At 34.2% G+C, this 11201-nt stretch overlaps 1 protein-coding gene across 1 annotated transcript in view; it reads left to right on the top strand.

Annotated features, from left to right (window-relative positions):
* The window catches only part of LOC116851959 (serine protease snake-like), a 192607-nt gene extending 183119 nt beyond the window's left edge, over positions 1-9488 (top strand). The window contains exon 5 of the mRNA XM_032831892.1: positions 9204-9488. Coding sequence (XP_032687783.1) covers positions 9204-9386 — 183 coding nt within the window. The 3' untranslated portion in view covers positions 9387-9488. The remainder of the gene's footprint in view (positions 1-9203) is intronic.
* The last annotated feature ends 1713 nt before the right edge of the window (positions 9489-11201 follow it).

The following is an 11201-nucleotide window of genomic DNA, read 5'->3' as shown; positions in this document are numbered from 1 at the left end:
CCTCCTATATTATATTACAAGCGTGGTATATATTTCAATGTAAAAAAAATATTAACAAAGACGATAATATTAAATTATATTGAAATATTTACCTCTAATTTCAAAAAACCACAATATACGGTGTCACTACCATACATAACCTCTTGCTTATACATTGGTGAACTCGCAAAACATGTACTACTCCGTCACTCTGCCGCTAGATGGTGTGAGTGTATCTTACAGCACTCAGGTAACAGAGATATCCTGGTGAAATTTTAAATATTTGAGAGACATTTGTATGTGATATCTCATACAGATTCTCGAAAGTTGCTGAAATATTTGTGACTTAAACAGGATATCCTTGTTATATCATGTGCTATATGGGTTCTGCCGTGATATTTTCAGAGAAGAGATAAGGATTATACAAAAAGGAGTAATATCCGTATAAAAATTATCTCTTAAAAAAAAAGATAAGAAAAGAAACCAAGTGCACGTGCTTTGTTTCACTTGGAAAAAATATTATAAAAAAGTTTGTAACGGCCTTGCGTTACGTGCGAGATAGTCGTAGTCGATGCGGTCCGAGGTTTCGTTCGTGAAATGAAAAGCAGTGATGTAGGTTATAATAACGTAGAACTATATTCTAATCTCAAGGCTATTTACAATTATTTACATGCGAAGTTATGCCGTTGGCGCGTAGTCGCATTTTTGCTCTCGTCGGGAGCCGATGTTGTCGTCGCGCGATCAGCTGCGAGCGTCGAGGCGCGCGAGCGTCCAGCGGGACGCGGTCGGGACTGTTTCCCGATATTCTATTGTCCATCGTTGGAGTTCGTTGACTCGTCGGCTTTAAGCTGATTGTTTACACTGGCTTTTAACCTGGCTGGTTTAAAGACGCTCGTCACCATCTTACACCCTGTACGCGTTCGCGATCTTAGGTGTTAGCGGCGTGGCGTGAGGGACAAGAGGTCGACGTCGCGTATCCACTTCGGTCGACGGAGCGGTATCGGAGAAAGGATGTCGACGTCGCGAATCCACTTCGGTCGACGGAGCGGTGTATGGAGAGGATGCCGACGTCGCGTATCCACTTCGGTCGGCGGAGCGGTATCGGAGAAAGGATGTCGACGTCGCGAATCCACTTCGGTCGACGGAACGGTGTATGGAGAGGAAGCCGACGTCGCGTATCCACTTCGGTCGGCGGAGCGGTATCGAATAAAGGATGTCGACGTCGCGTATCCACTTTGATCGACGGAGCGGTGTATGGATAGGAAGCCGACGTCGCGAATCCACTTCGGTCGACGGAGCGGTGTATGGAGAGGAAGCCGACGTCGCGTATCCACTTCGGTCGGCGGAGCGATCTAGGATCTCTGGGAGGTTTCGAGCTCTGGTCGGTCGTGCGCCTTGGCGGAGCTTTCCGATCAATCTCCCTCGATAATGTTTTCGTGTCGACTTTTATACTAAATTGTAACAAACAGTGAGGCTGTTTGTTGACCTTGCGGTTGTTCTGCGCGCGGTTGTTCGGCGTTAATTTTGTTAATCTAAATAATGTTTATGATTGTCATGACGATTTCCTGGATCGTTACAAGTTATTGACAAAATTCTCAAAAAGAAATGATATCAGTTTACGCCAAGTAAAATTAATTTCATACACAATAAATATTGTTATAACTACTTGGCATATGAACACTACACTAGGTATCTACTGACTTTATTTTCTGATAATTACACAGAATTAGGAAAAAATAGTTTTTAAAAGCTTACTTAGTAAACATACAAAAGTAAAAATTTTGGGAAAAATTAAATAAAATTTTACATGTACACAGAAAACATTTGGTGTGCCAAGATAAAATTTCACACGCTCACACAAAACACTTGACATGCCCATTTTTTTAATGTACAACATATGCTCCAAAGATTAAAAGTATTAATGCAATCCCTTCTGGCACGCAATCCCACTTGGCTTCTTTTTTTACCTTTTTTTTAAATAGGTTATTTTTTGTATGGTAATAATAACGTTGCAACATTGCATATTGCAGTGCAATGTTGCAAAGACATTGCAATGACATTAATTTGAAATATTATTTCAGCAATATTACAATAATATTTTAAAAAAATTATGAATATAATATAATACTTTTTACTTATTTATTATTTCTGTTACCCAATGAGCAAACAATATTTGAAAAAACATTTAAAAAATATTTAAAGTCATTTTTAAAACGTCAAATATAATGGGATAAGTTCTCCTTTTTTCATTAAAATAACGTTTCTAACGTTTGGAAGAAAGTTTTGTTTTTTAATATTTAATAAACATGTATTTTAACATTTAAAAAACGTTTTTCTAAATGTTAACATTTAAAAAACACATTCTAAATGTTAAAATAAACGTTTATTAAATATTAAAATTAAATACATTTTTTCAAACGTCAAAAAACGTTAAGAAAAACGTCTTTTGAAAAAAAAAGAAAACTAATCCCATTATTTTTAACGTTTTAAGAATGTTTTATCAAATGTTTTTTAAATTGTAATGTTTTGTAATGTCAACACCTAGGTAAACATATTTTACATAAATATTTTATGCATGTACTTCTAAGTTCTCTTTTATTATATGAAATATTAAAATTATAAATAGTTATTAGAAATATAGAATAGTTATAGAATGGTTATAGAATAGTTATTAGAATTATAAATAATTTCTTTTTGTGGTTGTACTAAATAATACTATAAGAAAATTATGATTAGTGCTATATATGGGGATGATAAAATACACTTAGTATCAGTTGAGGAAATCGCGTAGTAGTCAAGGTAGACTAGGAACCTAGAGGTGTGTGAGGTCTTGAATTCGCGTCCGACTAGTACTGAATAAATTTTCAGGTGCAAAAATAGTGAAAAATCAATTAAAGCAGCTAAATTATATTTAAAATCAACATAAGCTATTTCACAATCGTTTCTACAAAATATATTTTTTTTTTAACCAATGTCATACGTCATTGGGTGTTTACGACAATTAAAGTTAGAGTTAGTTTCACTAGGACCGAAAATTATGATAGGCACGACAATCTAGTACTTTTGTAGTTTATGACAACTTCTTACTTCTAACTCAATGTGTTACCATAGAAACAAGCTGGAGTAAGAAGTAAAAAATGCGCATTCGACATTAGGTAATAATTTCACGTTAGGTAAAATTAGGTAAAATCTCACGATTATATCCATATTTTTTTAACGTGTGGTAAGATTATTTGTATTTTATTAAAATCATACTTATTATAAACTATTATGTGAAAAATCTGAAGTGTAAAATATAACCCTAATTTAAAATAATATGTATCCTAATTTATTTACAAGAATTCTGTTCATCAGGTAATAATTTCGTAAAATCTCACGATTATATCTATATTTTTTTTAACGTCCCTTATAGAAATATCATACTAAGAATCATTGATAATTACTTATTTTCAGTATTAAAAATACTGGATAATAAGTAATTATCAATGATTCTTAGTATGATATTTCTATAAGAGGTGTGGTAAGATTATTTATATTTTATTAAAATCATATTTATTATAAACTATCATGTGTGAAATCTGAAGTGTAAAATATAACCCTAATTTAAAATAATATATATCCTAATTTATTTATAAGAATTCTGTTTATCAAGTAATAATTTCGTAAAATCTCACAATTATATCCACTTTTTTTTAACGTATAGTAAGATTATTTGTATTTTATTAAAATCATACTTATTATAAACTATCATGTGAGAAATCTGAAGTGTAAAATATAATCCTAATTTAAAATAACATGTATCCTAATTTATTTACAAGAATTCTGTTTATACTATTCATATATGTGACAGAAGTTACAATTAAACGAGTTTAAAATTACGGTTCGAAAATTAATATTAATATTAATATTTTTATTAATTAATAAATAATTTTTAAACCGTAATTTTAAACTCGTAAGTTTAATTGTAACTTCTGTCACATATATGAATAGTATAAACAGAATTCTTGTAAATAAATTAGGATACATATTATTTTAAATTAGGATTATATTTTACACTTCAAATTTCTCACATGATAGTTTATAATAAGTATGATTTTAATAAAATACAAATAATCTTACCACACGTTAAAAAAATATGGATATAATCGTGAGATTTTACGAAATTATTACCTGATGTTGAATGCGCGTTCTTTACTTCTTACTCCAGCTTGTTCCTATGGTAAGACATTGAGTTAGAAGTAAGAAGTTGTCATAAACTACAAAAGTAGATGGTCGTGCCTATCATAATTTTCGGTCCTAGTGGAACTAACTCTAACTCTAATTGTCGTAAACACCCATTGTTACAAATATATCACTATGATATTTTTTTTCATATCATAATAATGTCACAATGATATCACATATGTGACAAAGCGGACACTCGCACGTCACCATAACTTCGCCGTGACTTCATTGCGCAAAGTAACGTTATGTCACTGTGACATTTTGTGCTATGTGGGTTATGCTCATGGACTATAAACAAGTCAGATATCAGTTGATATTCTATCTCGCAACAATTGTCCTGTAAATGTTCATATGCCTCTATTTTCACTACATCTACTTGCTACTTATGGAAATATAAGACGTTTAATCTTAAGAACAATAACAGTAAAACATTTGATAAATTAACACCTATAATCCTGGGTACTATGCGCAGTTTACAATAATTTTATTATTATCATTATTATTATCAATTTTATTATTAACAATATTGTATTATTATCAAATTATGAAAAATCAGCGGTATATTTAGCGCTGTTAATTAGTAAGTATTTATTGTTTTTTAGTGAAGTTAACTGATTCAGATTTTGAGAATAGAAATAGTAACGCCGCGCACACATACTATAGTCGTTTTATATGCAAATTTATTTGTGTTTACGTTTCTATTTCGTAATATGTTGCATACCATAACGTCACAATTAATTAGCTTTCACCTAATAGAATGAAAATATGTAGAAGCAATTATAAAGAGATATGACACAACGTATTTTTCTACAGTATCCATTTACTTGGACAACGTAGCGCCTATAGCGCGATGTTATTACGTCGTTTCTCAACGATTTAAGCAAGGCCAACTTTTACTATTATATTTGGATGGATTTGGTATTAAATACTCTACATTTCTTGTCCTTACAAAATCAAAAATTTTTTTGAAGGTAACGAGTGGGAGCGAGAAGGTAAAAAATTTGAAAAATTTTAAAAATGAAATACGCTGTTGCAAAGAGTATTAAATACTGTAAAACTTTTGTAGGACACATTTTTTCATATACCTCATATCTTAGGAAATATTCCATAAAAAAGAAAAAGTTCATTTTTCTGTTTCAAGCCATAAACTTCGAGATAAGCCAATGTAAAAAATATAGGTTTCTTTTTGATGCTCTACAACATATCCAGAGCGCGATGTCTCAAAACCAGTGAGGAACAATTCCGCCAGGTTCCTTGTAAGTTCATACAGGACTTAATTTCTGGCGACCAGCTCGCCTCTCTTAACCTTTAGAAAGCCACTTTTATGACTCTTGAGTTTGAGCTAAAATACTACTATTTTTAGTGGTATTTTAATTACTAAATGTATTAAACATATACGTGTATATATAGACTACGCAATGCGTATCTCTTCGGTGCTCGCTTTATGCACTTATGTCGCCAAAATATATGCACTAATTAATGCTTCATCATACATAACACCCTGCTTTAAAAATTATTATTTAAAGAAAATTTCATCATAATTACGGAAAGAAGTCAATATAAAAAAAATTATAAAATGTATTAAAAATATAAATGTTGAAAAATATAAAAAAAATTAAAAAATATAAAAAATTAAAAAGTTATAAAATATAAAAGTAAAAAAATTACAAAAATTAAACATTAGAAAAACCAAACAAAAAAGTCTGCATGAATCTATATGTTTATATTTATTTATATTGTATTTAAATTTCATAAATCTATGCTCAGGATTGGAATCAGCGATACCAAAAACCCCTAAATACACTATTTTTGAGAAAATAAAAATTTTTTATATTTGATCGTCCATTCTCTGCCGGGAAAGCTACTTTTGTGGCTCTGCACAAATCTTCAAATTCTGCGCCATGTTACTTATACAGAAAAAATTTTTTAGGAAAAGAAATCACTTTTTTAATGAAAAAATGCCGGTAGCCTAAAGGTTAAATCACCGCCTTACACGATATTCTCTAATAGAAGATTTACACTGCGTCCAATGTCTAACGTTCGACGTACGATATCCAATAAAAAATAGTTTGCCAATGGAGAATTAACTTCTCTGTTAGAAAGATATTCTCTTTTGGATCGGACGTCGGACACCGGACACAGTTTTCCAGTTGGAATTTTGATACTTCCGGTCAGTTTTGAGCTCTAAAATTATTTTCAATCGATTCTTTGACTATTTAAACTTTATGAAAAATTGGATTTGGATTTATTTAGTAATCTGAGCATTTTAAAAATTAAAATGAACACCTGGGTATTTGGCACTTTATCAAAATGATACATTTTTTCCTGAAAAGTAGGCACTCTAAACTTTCCAACGCGCCCTTGATCGTTTCGAAATTTTAATGCTAACATTCTTTATAAATTAAAAATCATAACGGAAATAAGATTTTTGGAACACTGTATTTCTGGAACGAAAAATTGGATCAACTTGAGATAGGTACCAAAATTTTCAGCTCATCAAGATATTTAAAACGGTACCCATTTCATCTATTGATTTCACTGCCTCGGAATGGGACACATTGCCTATAGGCATTTGGTCTCCCTCTTCTTTTATTTTTCTTTCATTGAATTATTTTCAACCGGAAACTCCTCAAGACAGGCTCTGGAAAATGAAAATATCGCGGCAAGGATGTATAAGCCTTCAGAAGAAATTTTTTGTTTTGAAAAATTCAAAATTGCGGGCTCAAAATGGAGACCAAACGTGAAAAATTTTATTCGCACCATAATTACGACATTAAATTTATACACACACACGCACGCACACATGCATTCCTACACCTATATATTGAAAGAAGCATATGCATATGGCCTTTCGTTTCAACCGAAAATTGTGACTTCAAAATATAATTGAAGAAGTATAATTGCCAAATTTAATTAAATCTGATGCAGTCACGTCTCTCAGCCAACAAAATAAAAAAGTTATTTATCGTTTCTCGACTCTCACTACGAGATGGACGTGAATCAGAATCTCTTTAATTTTTGTCTTTTTTCATTTTTTTTATTTCTTTAATTTTTTATTTTCGTTTTATTTAAAAATTAAAAAAATTTTTTTTAGTTTTTAGTTTTTTCAAGAGTTCCTGAAAAAAATGTTGAATCATTATAATAGAATCTCGAAGTAAAAACAAGATCTTTTCCATTTTACGGCGGATTAGATAATTTTGAATTTCAGTATTTTAAATGTGAAATTTGATAAATTTCTGTACAAGTTTGAGTATTCATCACATATACATGCACACGTGTAAGCGCCTTCTGCCTCCGCTCCACACACATACACACACACACACACACACTCACAGAAAAATATGAACTAATGCGCAAAAATATAGTATGTGTGGATATGGATGTGTGTGCATGCCTGCGTGCCTGCGTGCATGCGTGCGTGCGTGCGTGCGTGCGTGTGGCGACATTAACGTATTTTGAACGAGAAATTAGGAGAAAATCTCATATTTGAATCAACTAGAACGACATGGCGGGTCTGAGCAAGTTTTTAATGTACACAATTTCATGAAACGCATATGGTTTGTCAATATATGTATTAAAGTCAGTATAAATATTCTTTTGAATAACTTTAATGACGTAATTATAGTGCGAAAAAAGTTTTTCACATTTTGGCTGCCATTTTGAGCCCGTCATCTTCAATTTTTGAAAACAAAAATTTCTTCTGAAAGCTTATATATACTTGCCGCCATATTTTTACTTTCCACAGACTATTGTGACGATACAATCGTCACGACCGACCCGACCGACTACCAGTCGGGTCGGAAACGACGCTTTTCGCCACATTTTTAAGATCTTCACAATTCTCTGAGGTACACCGACTCTCGGCCGACGCTCGCACGATGCGAGCGTCGAGCACGTGCACAGTGTTTGAGCGCCACATGCCGCGCCGCGTGCCGACTCCCATCTTCGGCTCGCCGCCAGCGCGTGGGGGCTCCCGAGGGGGTATATAAGCCGGCTCGTGGAGTCGCTTCTCCCGACTCGATCCTGAGCGCAACTTCAACTCCTATCCGTTCCGTATAATCCGCTACCTGGACTAGAGCGTCTCTAATTCCGTCAAGCGTCTTGACAAGCGGACTCCTTGACTCGTACCTCCGCTCCGTATCCTCCGCTACCCGGACTCTCTGGTTCCGTCAAGCGTCTTGACGAGCGGACTCCTCGACTTCCGCTTCGCCACATCCCGCTTTGCACCTATCGCACCGATCTCCGTTCACCGCGTATCGCGTTGCGTCTATCATACCGATCTCCGTTCGCTGCGTATCGCGTTGCGGCTACCGTACCGATCTCCGTTCGCCGCGTATCACGTTGCGCTTACCGTACCGATCTCCGTTCGCCACGTACCGCGTCGTTCTCTGCGTCCGCCATTTTGCGCTGTCCGCTCATTATTTTGCGCCGTCCGCTATTGTCTTGCGCCGTCTGCTCTTGCTTTTGCACCGTTCGCTGCACCCCGTCGCTGTTACCGCGGCGACTATAGATAGAGCGTGAAACAATAAAACGTTGTTGAGTTTTTACCACGAGATTGTTTCTCTCTCCCTCCTCTGCGTCTAACCAAACCCGGGCATTCGACGAGCTGTCCGATCGGGTTGAGACCCGATATACTAGCCGGCCCGGGAAGGCCGACCGTCACACTATCTTGAAGAGTTTCCGGTCGAAAATAATTAATTTGATGAAAGAAAAACGAAAAATTTTCGGAAAAAAGCTTGTACTTTTCTTGCATTGCATTTTTGAGTGATTTGCGTTACGATATCTGAAAGAGCGACTCGAAAAGCATTAGAGATTTCATTTGCGGAATTTCTTCGACCCCTTTTTCCTATTCAGAAATAGAGCTGACAATAATGTACAAAACGTGTACATTTGGGGGTTAAAGGGTTAAAGAAGTCTTATTTGAGATATCCTTTTTTCACACATGCATGTTGTTTAAGAAAACAATACATTTTGTTATATATGTATATATATGTTGTTAGGGAGACAGCGGAGGACCACTCACCATCTTCAACATGATTCATGAATGTATGTACAATGTGATTGGTGTCACTAGTGTTGGACGACTGTGTGGAAGTATCATACCCGGTGTGTATACCCGAGTATATAACTACATTCCTTGGATAGAGAGAGCTGCATGGCCGGAATACTTTAAAAAAAACTAGTAGAATTAAGAATTAAATAAGATGTAAATCTTTTTTGTATAACACATACATTATTTTATATAACACATACATTACACAATAATACAGTTGTCTTTACGAGAAGTCCACACCTTTAATCTGTACCTTTAATCTTGATTCTTATCCCGTCTTATGTTAAAGATTGACAGAAGCCAAGAATAAATTATATTTAGAATCTCTATAATAAGAATCGAATACCGTATGTTCAATTTTTTATTGATTCCGATATTTCTGGCTAACTCTCTGGGATAGATATTTATTATAATGTTGTCATTTGATTTTTGTTTAATAAGAAATTCATTTTGGACACAGTTGGGTAGTAACTCTTTAAAAAGTTAAAATATAAATTAGAATTTAAAAAGTTGGTAACTTCTAATTCAACTTAATTAAGCAAAAATAAGTTAATTTTTAACTTAAATTCACGAGGGGAACACCAGGTGACTGTTCCGGGGATTTTGATGCGCTTTTTACAGGTTGTTCTTGGGCGAAAAAAAACGACACGTGTCCGGTCGTTTCAGCCAATGGGCCATAGTTTCGAAAAAATCGATTTTTAAAAATGACTCTAGTCGGCTGCGGCACACTTGATACGTTCGACTGTCACTGTTGAACAGTAGCAGCGGTAGCGCAATAAGTAAGACGTTGACTTCGTAGGGAGCGGTGCACTTGGACACGGTGCATTTTGACACAGCCAATCACAGCACCGTGTGATTAGAGACATTTGTAGGATCCCTTAGAACAGCGACTTGTGATTGGACTGTGTCCAATTGCCCTGTGTCCAATTGATATACACCCGACTTCGTACACAATAGGTCGCGTGTTCAAATCTCGTCACGTGCACTTTTTTTTATTAAAAATTTGTTCTTATCTGTAATTATTTATATTATTGTAGATATACACGAAAAAGATTATTTAATTATATTTATATATTTTCTTTATAAATAAAATTTTTAAATTTTTAAATAATTATTGTAATAATTTGAAAAATCTGTATAAAGAAATATTATCTTTATAAATTTCATTTTAATTATTTTCATTTTAAATTAATTAAAGAAAATTTGTGCATTATGGTACACAATCATACATGAAATAATTTTCTTTAATATTTAAAAATCTATGTGGTTATTTGCAAAATGGTAAAGGACTTTTTTGTTCAGTTTGACTTAATATATAAGTATATATTATAATAGCAGACGGCACCACTGCAGCTTGTCTACCATATCGCGCGTGATTATTCATCAATCTTTTTTAATTAATATCTTGACTATTATTACGAATATCGCACAGGATTTTCTTGTTCTCCTCAATCCATTCTACGTTCTCATAAAGAGTCATCATGAAGGTTTGAGACACCCTGTATAACCGAGCTTCACCGAATGTGTAACGAACAAAAATAAATTATTGTTACATTTGAAATCGCGTTACTATGTTCTTTAATAATTTTCCCTAATTATATCCCTCTTCCTCTCGATATCGCCTTGCGCTCGTGGTCCGTCCCGAAATAGAGATTTAGTTCTTTGACCCGAAAATGACCACCCGACGTACGTCGCAAGCCAGAGTAAAGGAACCCTTCCGGTTCTTGACCTGTCTCGCTACAATTAGGTATGCGCGGGATTTGCTACTACGCGCGTGGCCGGCCCATTCAGCCGTCGCAAGCGGATCCGTCACGTAACACACAAAGCATTAATTATAATTTTCTTATAATATTATTTAGTAAAACAACGAAAATAAACTATTTAGGCCAAATATTTTAGGGAGCGGTGCACTTGGACACAGTACAATTGGACACGTTGCAAATGG

Source organism: Odontomachus brunneus, unplaced genomic scaffold (genome assembly GCF_010583005.1).
Source record: "Odontomachus brunneus isolate Ranch 3 - 2012 unplaced genomic scaffold, Obru_v1 Obru_scaffold_197, whole genome shotgun sequence".
In the NCBI taxonomy this organism is placed as follows: Eukaryota; Metazoa; Arthropoda; class Insecta; order Hymenoptera; family Formicidae; genus Odontomachus; species Odontomachus brunneus.
The sequence above is the reverse complement of the archived record's forward strand: the minus strand, read 5'-3'. Positions and strand labels throughout refer to the sequence as shown.